The 20,058-nt window shown below is 49.9% G+C and overlaps 1 protein-coding gene across 6 annotated transcripts in view; it reads right to left on the reverse strand.

Moving 5' to 3' along the window:
* Positions 1-20,058, reverse strand: part of TACC2 (transforming acidic coiled-coil containing protein 2) — a 209,638-nt gene that overhangs the window by 71,071 nt on the left and 118,509 nt on the right. For all 6 annotated transcript variants that reach the window (XM_030202587.1, XM_030202588.1, XM_030202590.1 and 3 more), the window contains one exon: positions 2,718-2,857. In XM_030202587.1, the coding sequence (XP_030058447.1) occupies positions 2,718-2,857 (140 nt within the window). The remainder of the gene's footprint in view (positions 1-2,717; positions 2,858-20,058) is intronic.

The raw sequence follows: 20,058 nt of genomic DNA on the forward strand, positions 1-20,058 counted from the left end.
CAAAAAGTGTCAAACCATCATGAACCAATTTAGACTGGTACCAAGAATGAACAGCTATCATGGCGTGAATACAATGGACCATAAAAAGTCAGTGAGGCCTGTGCATGATGAGAATCTCTCACAGCACACACCAGAATCGCTTCCTACTATCAGTCATATTCTTTCTTCTCCCCCTATACCCTTCATGAGTCCTATTCTCATCTATCCCTCATACCCTCATTACTCAGCTTTCACACATCCTAATCACTTATCCTTTACCTTCCAGCAGCCTCTTAGGACCTGTAACCTTAGCCGAATGTTGAAAAGGGGTTAACTGGGCAGGACAAGTTCGACTATTCAACCCCTTATTAAATGTGCTGTCTCCATCATCTCCCAGTGCACTCGTTCCCCCTCCTTCCATCCCTGTCTCATTACTTGTGTCCTATCCACCAACATCCACTAGTCAACCCCTTATTAAGAGTCCTGTCTCCATCATCTCTCAGTGTCCTCGGCTCCTCCTCCTCCCATTCCTCATCCTCATTACTTGTATCCTATCCACCACCATAGACTAGTCAGTACCTTATTAAGTGACCTGTCTCCTCCATTTCTCTGTGCCCTCATTCCCCCATCCCTCAGTCTCTTCATTACTTGTGTCCTATCCACCACCATCTGCTAGTCGGCCCCTTATTAACTGTCCTCTCTCCGTCATCTCTCAGTGCCTGTGTTCCCCCTCCTCCCATCCTTCAGTCTTCTCATTACTTGTGCCCTTGTACAATCATCTAGTCAGGATGGAAAGATAACAGAAACTGATACGATAGAAGGAACGTGGCAGAAGCAGTCAGCTTCATCAACTTGCAGCTATGGCTTACATTTTACGTGGTCAATATTCAAAGAGATTTGTGGGAGCGGAAAAGGCTCCTGTCCACTTCAATCACCCTCAGCAGGCTCCCCACCGATACTCAACAGCATTTATTGGAGGAGTGGTGCTGAATATTGGAACTAACTAACCATTACAAATCCAGGCAAGAGAAAAGCGGTCTGGGGGTGGAGACGGGGAGGAGACGGGGAGGAGCGTAGATCTGTGCAGGTATCAGTAGTATTCAATGGTAAGAGTGAACAAAAGGATGCCCTATGTTTGGGCATATAAGCTATGCAATTGACAGCACCCAAATAATTTCTGAGTACCAGCCTAAAGATCAGAGATCTTCTCCCTACCTCCTGTCCCCCCCCCAAACAAGGTCCGATCTACTGACCCCCTCCAATATGCCTGACTGGCCCAACATAATGCGATCTCCTCTTCCTACCACCACTACCATGAATGGATACCTTCCCGGACCCCCCACTGGAAAAAACCCTCCAACCCCCTCCAAAAGAAGCCCCCAAAACATGTCCCAATAGACCTCCCTCAGGTCTACATGAACATCCCTGGTGGGATAGTGGGTTATCTTGGCAGGAGCAAAGTCCATTTGCTCCTGTCCCTGGTGGATCTGGATGGAAAATGGCCGCTGAAACCTCTAGTGGTATTCTCACAGTATTATCACTAGTGGTTGTACTGCAAGACTACTGCTAGAGGTTGCCACAATCATTTTACATCCAGGGCAGGAGCAAGTGAGCTTTGCACCTTCCCAGAAGACACAGTAATCCACCAGGAATGGAAAAGTAGTCCAAAGAGGAGACTGCTGGGACGTGGGAGGAGGACTTCTTTTGGTGGGGAGCCAGAAGGGGGTATTTTCCAGTGTAAGATTTGGGAGGGTGATCTATTTCTGATTGGAGGGGATTGTTGGGAGGCTCAGGCGGAGGGATTGGACCTTGTTGGGGGAGGATTCAGGAGGGCGGATCGGAATCAAGGAGGTGGGTTGGGAAGAATGATCGCATTATCCAGGTCCTGGCCGATATTGAACCTGGACTCACATTATACAGGTCTCAGCTCAATATCAGCCAGGAACGGCATAACTCCTGGCACCAGATTATGCCTGGATAGCCCTTGATTTCTGTGTCGATGCCCAGACATAGCCCGGGATTGAATATCCAGGGCTAATTTAGCCAGTGACAGTCAGCGCTTACTAAAAACGCTGACTGCCGCTGGTTGAATATCAGGGGCTCTATTTCATATATTTCTCATGTCTTTCCATTTGCTATGCTCAAGGGAAATGCAGAGCAGAATACATGGTCAGACTGGATGTTGTTATGGATGTTAACAGTCCAAGCTCTTCCTCATCACCTCTCCTATGCTTCCCCCTCCCCCTTCCAGCCACCTCTCATCACTTTTCCTACCGCCTTCCATACATCAGTCCATCCTTCCCACCTCCTCCTATCCAATTCTCATCACCCTTCCCACCTCCTCCTCATCTATCAGTCTAACTTGCCCACCTCTTTCCATCCATCTCTCATCACTCTTCCCACCTCCTTCCATCCATCTCTCATCACCCTTCCCATCTCCTTCCATCCATCTCTTGTCACCCTTCCTACCTCTTTCTCATCAATCAATCAATCCATCTTCCTCACCTTCCATCCATCTCTCATCACCCTTCATTCCTCCCTCTCATCCATCAGTCCTCCCTTCCCACCTCTTTCCAGCCATCTCTCGTCAGTCTTCCTACCTCCTTCCATCCATCTCTCATCATCCTTCTTACCTCCTTTCATACATGAGTAAGCTTTTTACCTGTGTCTTTCTCTCCCTCCTTCCATCCACTGGTCCCTCATTATGTATCCAATCACAATCTATCAGTTTTAATCACCTGTGTCCTCAGAGGGCAGCTGGGACCTAGGAATCTCTTCTGCCACAGGCAGAGCTGGCAGTGGGGGTGGAGGTGAAGGAGGTGCTTTCACAGGTGTTGTTGATTCTGGTGTCTCAAACGCTTCTTCTGAATCCGAGCTCCTAACCCAAAAAAACAAAGCAAGATGATATTGGGGCATAGACACCAGACTTGAAAAGTTTATATATGATTCTAGATACAGACCAATACTTGGTGACAGATAATCGATCAGAAGGGCTCCTAAATGTTGACTTAGTAATCCTCAGATTTTCAGCAGTCCAAAACTACATAGTGCCTCTGAAAATCCAGGGACACTGCTATAGCACTATCCACTTTGTGCCAGTGCAATGTGCAGGTGGAATCAGGGCAGAACTGGGTCCACTTAGCAGATAACAAAAGGGTCAATATTCAAAGTGATTTAACAGGGCTAACCAGTCATACTCAGCAGCACTTAACCAGCTATTCCAGGGGCACTTGGCTGGTTAATTGACGATATACAGCACTTAACTGGCTATGTTCTAGCCAACTCCACAAACCCAGAAATTCAATAATGACCAGCATAAGCCATTATTAAGATGGACTTGGGGAAATTCAACTGCTTATTTCTAGGATAAGCAGCATAAAAACTGTTTTACTCTTTTGGGATCTTGCCTGGATTGACCACTATTAGAAACTAGATACCAGGCTTGATGGACCTTTGATCTGTCCCATACGGTAGGTCTTATGTTCTTATGTTATGTTATAATTTATGTGAGTTTCCATAGTCAGGCCTAAATCTAGCCAAATGCCCAACAGCTTTATCTCAGTTTTAGTAGGTACTTCCACCCCTTGTAACTGTAAGGTTGGTGTTGTCAGATTTGTCAAATTAGACCTTATCCAAAGCACATTTGTTAAAGAATATCGCGTCATCCAAGCAAACCTTTCTGAAAAAAAAATGCCGTTCATTTAGACCCCATTGTTCTCATCAAATCCGAAGATGTTGGGAAAATCAACACAATATCATTGGTGTAGGAAAAATAATCAAATCCCTTCTGTTGCATAACGATACCTATTTTACTTATATACCGATTAAAAAGAACGGGAAAGGGGAGTGAACCCTGTCGGGCACCTTGATTCATATTCCAGGAATTTGACATCATACCCTGCCAGCGGACGTGAATCTTCCTCTTTCTTAAGAAATCTTCAATCCACTGCTACACATATCTCCCAATACCTGTCTCACTAAGGGGTCCTCTTAGGAAGGCGTGCTAATGGATTTATCACACGCTAAATGCCTCCCAGTCCACTGTATACCTATGGGCTGCATGACACTTAATACACTCTAATTCCTTAGCGAATGCTAAATCTGTTAGCGCACCTTAGTAAAAGGACCCCTTCGTCTTTCTAATAACACATCGTGACTGACCAAATCAAACGCCACTGATAGTACTATTACTACTACTATTACTTATCATTTCTATAGCACTCCTAGACGTACGCAGCACTGTACACTGAACATGTAAGAGACAATCCCTGCTCGATAGAGCTTACAATCTAATCAAGACAGACAAATAGGACAAATAAGGGCTAAGAGAATTACTTAAGGTTGGAATGATAAAACAGGCACGGGTACTAAACAAGTGAATAGGGGTTAGGAGTTAAGTACATAAGTACATAAGTAATGCCATACTGGGAAAAGACCAAGGGTCCATCGAGCCCAGCATCTTGTCCACGACAGCGGCCAATCCAGGCCAAGGGCACCTGGCAAGCTTCCCAAACATACAAACATTCTATACATGTTATTCCTGGGATTTTGGATTTTTCCAAGTCTGTTTAGTAGCAGTTTATGGACTTGTCCTTTAGGAAACCGTCCAACCCCTTTTTAAACTCTGCTAAGCTAACCGCCTTCACCACATTTTCCGGCAATGAATTCCAGAGTTTAATTACATGTTGGGTGAAGAAAAATTTTCTCCGATTTGTTTTAAATTTACTACACTGTAGTTTAATCGCATGCCCCCTAGTCCTAGTATTTTTGGAAAGCGTGAACAGATGCTTAAGTTGCATCACTAACACCAAAACTCTCTTTTCAATAAAAAGACAGCCAGAAATGTCTCGGTGCTACACAGGCCCCTAAACCCCGATTGTAGCAGATCAAGAATATCATGTTGATTCAAATAGTCCTGAAATTGGATTGCCACTATGGCTTCAAGTTTCACGTTTCTTTATTTTTTGCTATACCGCCCATCAAGAAAAACTGTCTGAGCAGTTTACATATATAAATATAAATTTAATACTACAGAATAGAGAAAGGAATTCCATTTAGATAGAAAAGATAGGCAAAGTTCAGTAACAAAATACATCATACCTTCTAGGCCATCCAGGCCATCCCACCATACCAACGATCCAGCCCCCCACCCAGCACAAGGAAATTGGGAAAATGCTGCTTCGAAAAGGAAGGTCTTCACATCAGTTTTGAATCTGGTCAAGGAGTCTTGTTGACGAATGTACAGGGGAAGAGTATTCCAAAGACTAGGGGCCATTACTGTAAAGATTTTTTTCCAGATATTATCACAGCGAATGTGTTTGAATGGGGGCACAGTAAGTAGCAGTTGCTGTTGGGATTGAAGAGCACTTGAAGGGTTGTAGGGAGTCAGCATACCAGAGAGAAGCATAGGAAAATTAGTCTGAAGAATTTTAAATACTAAAAGGACCATCTTATATGATTTACACTGTGTTAGAGGCAAACAGTGTGCCTCACTGAAAAATGGCATGGCATTATCATACTGTTAGGCACTTTTAATAAGCTTAATGGCAACATTTTGAATAATTTGAAGACGATGAATGTCTGATGCCCTAAGACCCTGATAAAGCACATTACAGTAATCCATAACTATTACTTCAACGATTTTTGTCAAAGTGAGAAGGTTTGCAACTGGATGATAGTTATTATAATTTGAAGCATCTAAAGTTTCCCATTTCTTCAGCTGGAGAAGAATTCATCAGCTTTATAAGCCACAAAAGTAGATGCTGAGGCAAGGACACACAGGGGTCTAGGTAGCAATTACTCTTTGTAAACCCTACTTATCATATTACCTATAATTTCCTCCGTAATCAGTGAAAAGGAAGTCCAGTCAACTAGAATCCCTTTCAATTCCCTTACATTCTCCACATCAATACACTCAGAGACATTTCCCACAGTTAGCAAACTATCTTAGCAATTTTATCTAGAAAAACATTTGCAAATTCCTGGGCTAACAACTGTTGGAAATTTTGATGACCCAATGGATGAACTAAAGATTTCACCATCCTAAATAGTTCCTTGTTAGGATTTTTATTTCTACTAATCTGATCCATTAAAAAAAAAAAACTTTTCTTATGTTGCTTAATTTGCTCCTTATAATTTTGAATAAATATTCTCCATGCCACCTGATCTTCACTATCTCATAATGTCAACAAACGTCTCTTCAGTTGTCTACATTTGTGCTTGAAACTAAATCTGAGGAATACCACAGGTTCTTCCGTTCTCTACCTATTATCACCTTATTTGGTGCAATCACTTCTAATACCGTCATGATTGAAGCGTTCCAATCGTAAAACAACAGCTCAGGAGATGATAACTCAGTTTTTAGTCATAGTAAATGCGCCCCTTCCTCTTTGTAATGTTCATCCATAATCACCTCCTTGTAGTTATTTCCTGTTTAGAAGCAACACCTGAATTCTGTACCGGAATTATGCAAATATTAAATTCATGTAAAGTATGGTCCGACAACTGTACTACCCTGGAGTCCCAACTATCTACTGTCATTTGCCCTGTGCTGAACATCGTAGTAGCAATAATATCTAACATATGGCCTGCCGAATGAGTACTACACGTATTTACTACATGTAGACCTAATATATGTACTTAACAACTACCCCTAAATGTAGGTACAGACCCCCAAAACACAAATATTAAATAAAGATCTGTACATTCAATGCACCAGGCTATCAATAGCTATATTATTAAACAAACATGGCTTCAAAGCTCCAGGGAGATGCAATCAACAGACAAACAATCCCTAATAGGAGACCCTCATCTCATCATAGGCCATTTAGAAGAACAAACTGTAAAAAATTGTGGGAAGAAAACCCCTCACAAAACAAGAGAAGAGAAAAATTACCCCCCCCCAAAAAAAAAAAAAAAAACAGGTAATTACAGAATAAATCACCATAGTGGAAAAAACATTCAGTTCCAAACATCAAGAAAAATAGTGATATTTGTACACATTTCTAAAAGCCAAAAACTTATCTGAAAATCGCCAATTCACAGCTCCAAAGTTGCTCAGTATTCTAAAGTGTCCACACATATCCATGCAAACCTGACAAGGGCTACTTATTTTGTATTCAATGCTGAATCAGGAGGGAAAGAATTCAACTAGCCGACAGCAACAAGATGGCGACCATGCTTTCAAAAAGACATCCAGAGAGATCCTCCAGTTGGTACACAATGACATCATCAACAATAACTTTATTGAAAAAAAAGCATTCTACTCAATAGAATTATTAAGTCCATGCAGCTCCATTGTATTCAATTGAAAAATCAAACGCTGTTCCCGCTGATTTTTTCTACATTACCTCTTCTGGTGGAGATCCTCAGCTGTTTCAAAACAGAACACCTCAAATCCGAAAATTCATGATTCATCTGTAAGCAATGTTTGACCATAGACGCTTCCAATCTTTTGACTGTCAAAATGATTTATGTTCAATCATCCTCATATGGAAAGCTCTGGTGGTTTGTCCAACATAAAGTAAACCGCATAGGCAACCAATCACATAGATGGCATTCTTAGAAATGCAGGTGGTGGACCCATGTAACTCAATGCTCCTATTCCCCTAATCCCAGCTGAACAGGGTAGCGTACACACCACCAAAACAGCTACCCTGCATACATACACAAAGAGAAAACACCAGAACCCAACATATGCGTTTAATAGCTATCCCAAAACACAACTCCAGGACTCAACATATGTGTTTTACAGCTCATCTAGACATACACAAACAGCTACAAATAGAACACAACATTGAGTGTTTTATAGCTCTTCTACACAGACACACCCACTGAACGTACCATCAAAACTCAACATATGTGTTTCACAGCTACCCGACACACAGAACACACCACCAAAGCCCAATACACCCTACACACACAGAACATACCAACAAAAACCAATATATGTGTTTTCCAGCTATGCTACACACACAGAACACACCACTAAAACTCAATATACCCTACACACAGAACCCACCACCAAAACCTAATTGTGAGGGGGTTTATTGAACTCTGCCCCTCACCCCTAAGAACAGCCCCTTAGACAGCCTGAGCCACCTTAAGAGCACTAGTCCCGACTGAGAGGAAGTGAGCCAGGAGGAGAGGTGGAGCCTAAACCAGGAATTATATAAGACAGGGCCTGACTAAGGTTAAGGAGGCCCAGAGAGAAGAAGGGATCGAAACTCCCGTGTATACCACCACCACTACCTATGGTTAAGAATTGTGACCTGGCTGAGGTGAGCTACTCTTACTTCTTGTTTGAGACTGACAAGCCTGGCTGGAGCCAGACCCTAGTACTCGGGAGAAGAAATGAGAAAGACTCACAGGCAGTGGCATAGCTACGTGGGGCCACGGGGGCCTGGGCCCCTCAAATTTCCTCTGGGCCCCTGGTTTTGCTGGCTGGGGAACCCCCAACCCCACCAGCTGAAGCCTTGTCCAGCACTGGTCTCCGGCGCCGCCACATTACCTGCCCTGCTCTTTCTTCCCCGTCACATCCTGCACGCTCCCTTTAGTGAAATTGAGAGTTCCACTAAGAGCGTACAGGACGTGAGGGGGAAGAGAGAGCAGGGTAGGCAACGCGGTGGTGCCAGAGACCGGCGATTGAGAAGGCTTCAGCTGGCGGGGGTTGGAGACCCCCACCAGTCAAGGTATTTGCTGCAGCAGTGGGTGGGGAGGGAGTGGCGAGGCGGCGGGGAGGGTGGCAGCAGGGCAGCAGACCAAAACTCCCTCCACATTGGGCTCTGGCCCTCTCCCAGCATGAGGTCTGGCTATGCACCTGCTCATATGCTGTTTGGGATGGGGCAGCCACTGACTGTGTTCAGGCTTAAGACTGCTTATTGAACTACAGAACTACTACTACTACTACTACTATTTAGCATTTCTATAGCACTACAAGGAGTACGCAGCGCTGCACAAACATAGAAGAAAGACAGTCCCTGCTCAAAGAGCTTACAATCTAATAGACAAAAAATAAAGTAAGCAAATCAAATCAATTAATGTGTACAGGAAGGAGGAGAGGAGGGTAGGTGGAGGCAAGTGGTTACAAGTGGTTACGAGTCAAAGCAATGTTAAAGAGGTGGGCTTTCAGTCTAGATTTAAAGGTGGCCAAGGAAGGGGCAAGACGTAGGGGCTCAGGAAGTTTATTCCAGGCGTAGGGTGCAGCGAGACAGAAGGCGCGAAGTCTGGAGTTGGCAGTAGTGGAGAAGGGAACAGATAAGAAGGATTTATCCATGGAGCGGAGTGCATGGGAAGGGGTGTAGGGAAGGATGAGTGTGGAGAGATACTGGGGAGCAGCAGAGTGAGTACATTTATAGGTTAGTAGAAGAAGTTTGAACAGGATGCGAAAACGGATAGGGAGCCAGTGAAGCGACTTGAGGAGAGGGGTAGTATGAGTAAAGCGACCCTGGCGGAAGACGAGACGGGCAGCAGAGTTTTGAACCGACTGGAGAGGGGAGAGGTGACTAAGTGGGAGGCCAGCAAGAAGCAGATTGCAGTAGTCTAAACGAGGGGTGACAAGGGTTTGGATGAGGGTTTTGGTAGAGTGCTCGGAAAGAAAGGGGCGGATTTTACGGATGTTGTAAAGAAAGAAGTGTTCTATCTTTTGTTCCTGGGTCCAGTGGCATAACAGGCCTCTGGATTCAATTAAATAAACACTTGTTTTCATTTATATCCCTTTGTCTGGCTGTGTTATTTCACAGGCCCACCCTCAACCCTCACTCGGGGTGTCACATGTGGTGGCAGTGATGGGATACTGAGCTTATTCTGATCAAAGAAGCTGGATCCATGACCTCTGCAGCGCTGGGCCTATTAACACCACTACACTGAGACACTGGGCAAAAGGGGTTAGCCCTGCCCTAGTTAGGAGGGGAACGTATAGCTTGTGCCAGACAGGCAGGTTTTATTTTTGTTTACTGGTGTACTGTACAGTTCTGGCCACTAGTGACATAGCACAAACATGGAAAGACTACTCCAGGCCTTGGTGGAGGGCCAGCAACAACAACAGTTTATGCAGACACATCTTGATCAGTGACAACTGCTACAGCAGAAACATTGAGAGCTGGTAGAGCTACAACAGAGCTCTCAGGCCCAAGCAGAAATAGCTTACAAGCCTACAAGCGACCCCTCTGGTGTCAGTATTAAAGAAAATGCTGCCGGAAAACAACCCGGATTATTTCTTGACTAATTTCGAGAGAACCACCGACCTTGCTGGTTGGCCAGAAGCATCATGGACTGCTTATCTGGGGAATTTACTGACCAGTAGCAGCCAGATGGCATTCCAAGATGTTAATCCCTCTGGGACGACCACCTATGTGGAGATGAAAGCTGCCATCTTGGAGAGGGCGGGCTGCACTCTAGAGGCTTATCGGCAGGGGTTCCGGAAGGGGTCCATATAAATTAAAGAAACCCCCCAAATTTTCTTCTACTGACTTAAGGAGGTCACCTGGAGATGGTGGAACAAGAAGGAAAGACAGGTCTGAAGATTGCAAGAATTATCCTCCTGGAGCAGTTCCTGGAAAGGTCACCCCCACCTATGAAGCACTGGGTAAGATGGCATCCTAAGTTGACCCCTAAGAGTGCTTTAGAAGCAGCTGAAGCCTTCTACCAAGCATAACCAGAATCAGAACTCTCTAAAGAGAAGAAGTGGGCTGGAAGTCCTGGGATGAAAAGGGAGAAAACTGAACTAGACAACCAGAGGGATCAGAAACCACCCTCCAGCCCGGGGTCTTCAAAGAGTGGATTGGAGCAATGGAGGCCCTCATCCCCACAAACACACTGCACACTTTTACCTCGGTCGCAGGATCCATACTTCTCCACCTCTTTAAGGTGTGGAGAAAGAGGTCACATAGCTAGAGACTGCCAATATATGGCTGAAGATGCCATGGATGTGAATATGGTAGCCACTCACAACTACAATTTTGTGGAAGCTTCTCATCCAGGAAGTAGAAATTGTGTGCTACAAGTGGAGCTGGAAGGACACCCATACCAAAAACTAGTGGACTCTGGCAGTGTCAAGACCCTTGTCCGGAGAGAATACTCAATCGCCTGCAAATAAACTATGAGCAAACTGTGACCCTGGCATTTGTACATAGTGACCAGAGACAGTATCGGACAGCTCAAGTGTCCTTCAAAACTCCGATAAGACAAGCTCGTCTGGAAGTAGCAGTCTTGCCTTGGCTGCTTTACCCAGTAGTTTTGGGCAGCACCATCTGGGCCCAGCTGATTGCTGGCCAGAAGAAGGAGGTAGGGTCTTTTCCTGAGATCTTCCCACTGGAGGACCCTGATTTGTATACAGAAAATCCCAAATTGCCCAAACCCCGCAGCCAGTGACGGCTAGAGAAGCTGCAGTGATCTCTGAATTTAGGAGCAGTCGTCGATGGTGATTCGGAGCTGGGGAGCAGATGGCGGGCTGCATAAACTCGACATGTTGGACAGCCTACCAGAATGAAGTAGCGAGGGAGCTGCTGGAAATTTCAAAAAATAGAAGCACTATCTCTGCAACTAAATAATTCTCATCAAATATCACGCAGACAGAGCAACACCCAGGACACAACACTAGAACCCAATAGATATGTTTTCAAGCTATCCTAAACAAAAACACAAACACAGAACAACAGCCAGGATGCAATACTAGAACCCGATACATGCATTTTCAAGCTATCCTAAACAAACACACATACATAGGCTCACACAGCAAAATGCCCAGTACACAACACTAGAACCCAATAGATATGTCTTCACCAATGCTAAACAAACACACATACACACACACATACTAGAACCCGATTTTCAAGCTATCCTAAACAACACACAGAACCCACAGTAGAAGTGAATGTGTGCGTAGCCATGCCATATACAGAGACACAAAAACATTGTGTTTCTAGGCCAGAGAGATTTGTGCTATGTAGATGAGAACATCTGGGAAGACTGGATTGGCCGACTGGCCCTTTTCTACGTCAGGTACCATCTAACCCAATGCACCTGTTTTACAGCTTATGCTTTCTACAGTATTATAATGAAATCACCCAGTTCGCAATACAAGAAACCTGGGTCTCTGGACATGTTCCATTTAGGCCAATAGAGCCTCCAACCCCCGAGCCTTGTCCTCTGCATGCCTGTCAGGCAGTTCACTGCAGACTCTGAGCCTCAGCTTTGTCGACTAGGTCACCACAAGATCCCAAGACTCGGCATCTGGATATATATCGGCCAAGTCCCTACAGACCCCGAGCCTCGGACTCTGGGTATGTAAGAAGCAGGCTGCTGCAGTCCCCGCACCTGAGCCTTGCAATATGTATCAGGCAGCACTGCAGACCCTCTGCCTGAGTCAGGTCTCTGCAGATCCCCAGCCTTGGCCTCAGGAGGCAGATGAAATGCAGCATCATTACACTTACATTGTCTCCGAATGTTCTCTGGCCTGGTCCTGCTGCAAAGCTGACTGTGTCCCTCCCATTCTCAGCTGTCTGTAGCTCCAGGAAGGCTCCAGGCAGCGAGGGCTGGGCCAGCAGGGCGGTGGGACAATACAGGATAACAGGGAAAGGGCTCACATCAGGACCGAAAAATCTTCCCAGCAGCAGCCGCAGCTGCTCAGGCAGGATCTCCACTCCCCTCAGAGCTGCCAGTCTGGAGGCCAGACCCAATTGAATCCAAAATGAAAGGATGAAAGATTCCTCCCGTCTCCTGAACAATATCACGGTGACATCAGCAGCCACAGAGCAGGCAGAGCCTGGGAAAACAGCAGCACTTGCTACCAAATCTGGCTCAGAAAGAATTTTCCGGACCCTCCCTCTGATCACAGGGGCTGCCAACCTCCTCCTCCTCCTCCTCTCCAGCACCTGCAGAGAGACATCCCAGTTCCCTCTGATCACAGAGACTGCCAGCATCCTCCTCCTCTCCAGCACCTGCAGAGAGACATCCCGGACCCTTCCTCTGACCACAGAGACGGCTAGCCTCTTCCTCCTCTCCTGCACCTGCAGAGAGACATCCTGGACTCTCCCACTGATCACAGAGACAGCCAGCCTCTTTCTCCTCTCCTGCACCTGCAGAAAGACATCTTGGACTCTCCCTCTGATCACAGAGACTCCCAGTCTCCTCCTCTTGAGACATCCTGGACTCTCCCTCTGATCACAGAGACTGCCAGCCTCCTCCTCTTGAGACATCCTGGACCCTCCCTCTGATCACAGAGACTGCCAGCCTCCTCCTCCTCTCCAGCACCTGCAGAGAGACATCCCAGTTCCCTCTGATCACAGAGACTGCCAGCATCCTCCTCCTCTCCAGCACCTGCAGAGAGTCATCCCGGACCCTTCCTCTGACTACAGAGACGGCCAGCCTCTTCCTCCTCTCCTGCACCTGCAGAGAGACATCCTGGACTCTCCCTCTGATCACAGAGACTGCCAGCCTCCTCCTCTTGAGACATCCTGGACCCTCCCTCTGATCACAGAGACTGCCAGCCTCCTCCTCCTCTCCAGCACCTGCAGAGAGACATCTCAGTTCCCTCTGATCACAGAGCCGCCAGCCTCTTTCTCCTCTCCTGCACCTGCAGAGAGACATCCTGGACTCTCCCTCTGATCACAGAGACTGCCGGCCTCCTCCTCTCCAGCACCTGCAGAGAGACATCCCGGACCCTCCCTCTGATCAGAAAGACTGCCAGCCTCCTCCTCCTCTCCAACACCTGCAGAGAGACATCCCGGACCCTCCCTCTGATCACAGAGACTGCCAGCCTCTTTCTCTTCTCCTGCACCTGCAGAGAGACATCCTGGACTCTCCCTCTGATCACAGAGACTGCCAGCCTCTTTCTCCTCTCCTGCACCTGCAGAGAGACATCCTGGACTCTCCCTCTGATCACAGAGACTGCCGGCCTCCTCCTCTCCAGCACCTGCAGAGAGACATCCCGGACCCTCCCTCTGATCACAGAGTCTGCCAGCCTCTTTCTCCTCTCCTGCACCTGCAGAGAGACATCCTGGACTCTCCCTCTGATCACAGAGACTGCCAGCCTCTTCCTCCTCTCCTGCACCTGCAGAGAGACATCCTGGACTCTCCCTCTGATCACAGAGACTGCCGATCTCCTCCTCTCCGGCACCTGGAGAGAGACATCCCTGACCTTCCCTCTGATCACAGAGACTGCCGGCCTCCTCCTCTCCAGCACCTGCAGAGAGACATCCCGGACCCTCCCTCTGATCACAGAGTCTGCCAGCCTCTTTCTCCTCTCCTGCACCTGCAGAGAGACATCCTGGACTCTCCCTCTGATCACAGAGACTGCCAGCCTCTTCCTCCTCTCCTGCACCTGCAGAGAGACATCCTGGACTCTCCCTCTGATCACAGAGACTGCCAGCCTCTTCCTCCTCTCCTGCACCTGCAGAGAGACATCCTGGACTCTCCCTCTGATCACAGAGACAGACAGCCTCCTCCTCCTTCTCTCCAGCATCTGCAGAGAGACATCCCGGACCCTCCCTCTGATCACAGAGATTGCCGGCCTCCTCCTCCTCTCCAGCACCTGCAGAGAGACATCCTGGACCCTCCCTCTGACCACAGAGACTGCCAGCCTCCTCCTCATGAGACATCCTGGACCCTGCCTCTGATCACAGAGACTGCCAGCCTCCTCCTCTTGAGACATCCTGGACCCTACCTCTGATCACAGAGACTTCCAGCCTCCTCCTCCTCCTCTCCAGCACCTACAGAGAGACATCCCGGACCCTCCCTCTGACCACAGAGACTGCCAGCCTCCTCCTACTCCTGCACCAGCAGAGAGACACCTTGGACCCTCCCTCTGATCAGAGAGACTGCCAGCCTCCTCCTCCTCTCCAGCACCTGCCGAGACATCCTGAAACCTCCCTCTCATCATAGAGACTACCAGCCTCCTCCTCCCCAGCACCTGCAGCGACACATTTCAAACTCTGCCTTTGACCACAGAGACTGCCAGCCTTCTTCCTCCCTCTGATCACAGAGACTGCCAGCCTCTTTCTCCTCTCCTGCACCTGCAGAGAGACATCCTGGACTCTCCCTCTGATCACAGAGACTGCCAGCCTCTTCCTCCTCTCTGCACCTGCAGAGAGACATCCTGGACTCTCCCTCTGATCACAGAGACTGCCGATCTCCTCCTCTCCGGCACCTGGAGAGAGACATCCCTGACCTTCCCTCTGATCACAGAGACTGCCAGCCTCTTTCTCCTCTCCTGCACCTGCAGAGAGACATCCTGGACTCTCCCTCTGATCACAGAGACTGCCAGCCTCTTCCTCCTCTCCTGCACCTGCAGAGAGACATCCTGGACTCTCCCTCTGATCACAGAGACTGCCAGCCTCTTCCTCCTCTCCTGCACCTGCAGACAGACATCCTGGACTCTCCCTCTGATCACAGAGACAGACAGCCTCCTCCTCCTTCTCTCCAGCATCTGCAGAGAGACATCCCGGACCCTCCCTCTGATCACAGAGACTGCCAGCCTCTTGAGACATCCTTGACCCTCTCTCGGATCACAGAGACTGCCAGCCTCTTCCTCCTCCCCAGCACCTGCAGAGAGACATCCTGGACCCTCCCTCTGACCACAGAGACTGCCAGCCTCCTCCTCTTGAGACATCCTGGACCCTGCCTCTGATCACAGAGACTGCCAGCCTCCTCCTCTTGAGACATCCTGGACCCTACCTCTGATCACAGAGACTTCCAGCCTCCTCCTCCTCTCCAGCACCTACAGAGAGACATCCCGGACCCTCCCTCTGACCACAGAGACTGCCAGCCTCCTCCTACTCCTGCACCAGCAGAGATACACCTTGGACCCTCCCTCTGATCACAGAGACTGCCAGCCTCCTCCTCCTCCTCTCCAGCACCTGCCGAGACATCCTGAAACCTCCCTCTCATCATAGAGACTACCAGCCTCCTCCTCCCCAGCACCTGCAGCGACACATTTCAAACTCTGCCTTTGACCACAGAGACTGCCAGCCTTCTTCCTCCCTCTGATCACAGAGACTACCAGCCTTGTTCTCCCCAGCACCTGCATTTCATCACAGAGACTGCCAGCCTCCTCCTCTTGAGACATCCTCAACCCTCCCTCTGATCACAGAGACTGCCGGCCTCCTCCTCTCCAGCACCTGCAGAGAGACATCCCGGACCCTCCCTCTGATCACAGAGACTGCCAGCCTCTTGAGACATCCTTGACCCTCTCTCGGATCACAGAGACTGCCAGCCTCTTCCTCCTCCCCAGCACCTGCAGAGATACATCCCAGACCCTCCCTCTGATCACAGAGACTGCCAGCCTCCTCCTCCTTTCCTGACCTGCAGAGAGACATCCTGGACTCTCCCTCTGATCACAGAGACTCCCAGTCTCCTCCTCTTGAGACATCCTGGACCTTCCCTCTGATCAGAGAGACTGCCAGCCTCCTCCTCCTCCTTCTCTCCAGCACCTGCCGAGACATCCTGTGCCCTCCCTCTGATCATAGAGACTGCCAGCCTCCTCCTCCTCCTCTCCAGCACCTACAGAGAGACATCCCGGACCCTCCTTCTGACCACAGAGACTGCCAGCCTCCTCCTCCTCCTGCACCAGCAGAGAGACATCCCGGACTCTCCCTCTGACCACAGAGATTGCCAGCCTCCTCCTGCACCAGCAGAGAGACATCCTGGGCCCTCCCTCTGATCACAGAGACTGCCAGCCTCTTCCTCCTCTCCTGCACCTGCAGAGAGACATCCTGGACTCTCCCTCTGATCACAGAGACTGCCAGCCTCTTCCTCCTCTCCTGTACCTGCAGAGAGACATCCCGGACCCTTCCTCTGATCACAGGGGCTGCCAGCCTCCTCCTCTCCAGCACCTACAGAGAGACATCCTGGACTCTCCCTCTGATAACAGAGACTGCCAGCCTCTTCCTCCTCTCCTGCACCTGCAGAGAGACATCCTGGACTCTCCCTCTGATCACAGAGACTGCCAGCCACTTCCTCCTCTCCTGCACCTGCAGAGAGACATCCTGGATCCTTCCTCTGACCACAGAGATGGCCAGCCTCTTCCTCCTCTCCTGCACCTGCAGACAGACATCCTGGACTCTCCCTTTGATCACAGAGACAGACAGCCTCCTCCTCCTTCTCTCCAGCATCTGCAGAGAGACATCCCGGACCCTCCCTCTGATCACAGAGATTGCCGGCCTCCTCCTCCTCTCCAGCACCTGCAGAGAGACATCCCGGACGCTCCCTCTGATCACAGAGATTGCCGGCCTCCTCCTCCTCTCCAGCACCTGCAGAGAGATCTTGGACCCTCCCTCTGACCACAGAGACTGCCAGCCTCCTCCTCTTGAGACATCCTGGACCCTGCCTCTGATCACAGAGACTTCCAGCCTCCTCCTCCTCTCCAGCACCTACACAGAGACATCCCGGACCCTCCCTCTGACCACAGAGACTGCCAGCCTCCTCCTCCTCCTCCTCCTGCACCAGCAGAGAGACACCTTGGACCCTCCCTCTGATCACAGAGACTGCCAGCCTCCTCCTCCTCCTCCTCTCCAGCACCAGCCGAGACATCCTGAAGCCTCCCTCTCATCATAGAGACTACCAGCCTCCTCCTCCCCAGCACCTGCAGCGACACATTTCAAACTCTGCCTTTGACCACAGAGACTGCCAGCCTTCTTCCTCCCTCTGATCACAGAGACTGCCAGCTTCCTCCTCCCCTCCTGCACCTGCAGTAACATCCTGAACCCTCCCTCTGATCACAGAGACTACAAGCCTCGTTCTCCCCAGCACCTGCATTTCATCACAGAGACTGCCAGCCTCCTCCTCTTGAGACATCCTCAACCCTCCCTCTGATCACAGAGACTGCCAGCCTCCTCCTCTTGAGACATCCTCAACCCTCCCTCTGATCACAGAGACTGCCAGCCTCTTCCTCCTCTCCTGCACCTGCAGAGAGACATCCTGAACCCTCCCTCTGATCACAGAGACTACCAGCCTCGTTCTCCCCAGTACCTGCATTTCATCACAGAGACTGCCAGCCTCCTCCTCTTGAGACATCCTCAACCCTCCCTCTGATCACAGAGACTGCCAGCCTCCTCCTCTTGAGACATCCTGGACCCTCCCTCTGATCACAGAGACTGCCGGCCTCCTCCTCTCCAGCACCTGCAGAGAGACATCCTGGACCCTCCCTCTGATCACAGAGACTGCCAGCCTCTTGAGACATCCTTGACCCTCTCTCTGATCACAGAGACTGCCAGCCTCTTCCTCCTCCCCAGCACCTGCAGAGAGACATCCCAGACCCTCCCTCTGATCATAGAGACTGCCAGCCTCCTCCTCCTTTCCTGCACCTGCAGAGAGACATCCTGGACTCTCCCTCTGATCACAGAGACTCCCAGTCTCCTCCTCTTGAGACATCCTGGACCTTCCCTCTGATCACAGAGACTGCAAGCCTCCTCCTCCTCTCCAGCACCTACAGAGAGACATCCCGGACCCTCCTTCTGACCACAGAGACTGCCAGCCTCCTCCTCCTCCTGCACCAGCAGAGAGACATCCCGGACCCTCCCTCTGACCACAGAGATTGCCAGCCTCCTCCTGCACCAGCAGAGAGACATCCTTGGCCCTTCCTCTGATCATAGAGACTGCCAGCCTCCTCCTCCTCTCCAGCACCTACAGAGAGACATCCCGGACCCTCCTTCTGACCACAGAGACTGCCAGCCTCCTCCTCCTCCTGCACCAGCAGAGAGACATCCCGGACCCTCCCTCTGACCACAGAGATTGCCAGCCTCCTCCTGCACCAGCAGAGAGACATCCTGGGCCCTCCCTCTGACCACAGAGACTGCCAGCCTCCTCCTCCTCTCCAGCACCTACAGAGAGACATCCCGGATCCCCCCTCTGACCACAGAGTCTGCCAGCCTCCTCCTCCTCTCCTGCACCTGCAGAGAGACATCCTTGACTCTCCCTCTGATCACAGAGACTGCCAGCCTCCTCCTCCTCTCCAGCACCTGCAGAGAGACATCCCAGTTCCCTCTGATCACAGAGACTGCCAGCATCCTCCTCCTCTCCAGCACCTGCAGAGAGTCATCCCGGACCCTTCCTCTGACTACAGAGACGGCCAGCCTCTTCCTCCTCTCCTGCACCTGCAGAGAGACATCCTGGACTCTCCCTCTGATCACAGAGACTGCCAGCCTCCTCCTCTTGAGACATCCTGGACTCTCCCTCTGATCACAGAGACTGCCAGCCTCCTCCTCCTCTCCAGCACCTGCAGAGAGACATCTCAGTTCCCTCCTTTCCTACACCTGCAGAGAGACATCCTGGACTCTCCCTCTGATCACAGAGACTCCCAGCCTCCTTCCCCCAGCACCTGCAGAGAGACATCCCGGACCCTGCCTCTGATCACAGAGACTGCCAGCCTCCTCCTCCTCTCCAGCACCTGCAGACAGATATCCTGGACTCTCCCTATGATCACAGAGACTCCCAGTCTCCTCCTCTTGAGACATCCTGGACCCTCCCTCTGACCACAGAGACTGCCAGCCTCCTCCCCCTCTCCAGCACCTGCTGAGACATCCCGAACCCTCCCTCTCATCATAGAGACAACCAGCCTCCTCCTCCCCAGCACCTGAAGCGAGACATCTCAAACTCTGCCTTTGATCACAGAACCTCCCTTTGATCACAGCCAGCCTCCCCCTTCTCTCCTGCACCTGCAGAGAGACATCCTGAATCCTCCCTCTGATCACAGAGACTGCCACACCTTCTCCCCAGCACCTGCAGAGTGACATCTCGAACCCTGTCTTTGATCACAGACTGCCAGCCTCCTCCTACTCCTCTCCTATACCTGCAGAGAGACATCCCAGACCATGTCTGAACATAGAGCCTACCAGCCTCCTCATCCTTAGCAGCTGCAAAGAGACATCTTGGGCCCTGCCTCTGATCACAGAGACTCCCAGTCTCCTCCTCTTGATACTTCCTGGACCCTCCCTCTGATCACAGAGCCTGCCAGCCTCCTCTTCCTCTTCAGCACCTGCAGAGAGACATCCCAGACCCTGTCTCTGATCATAGTGCCAACCAGCCTCCTTCTCTCTGGCACCTGCAAAGAGACATCTTGGACCCTGCCTCTGATCACAGAGACTT

Source organism: Microcaecilia unicolor, chromosome 5 (genome assembly GCF_901765095.1).
Source record: "Microcaecilia unicolor chromosome 5, aMicUni1.1, whole genome shotgun sequence".
Taxonomy (NCBI): domain Eukaryota; kingdom Metazoa; phylum Chordata; class Amphibia; order Gymnophiona; family Siphonopidae; genus Microcaecilia; species Microcaecilia unicolor.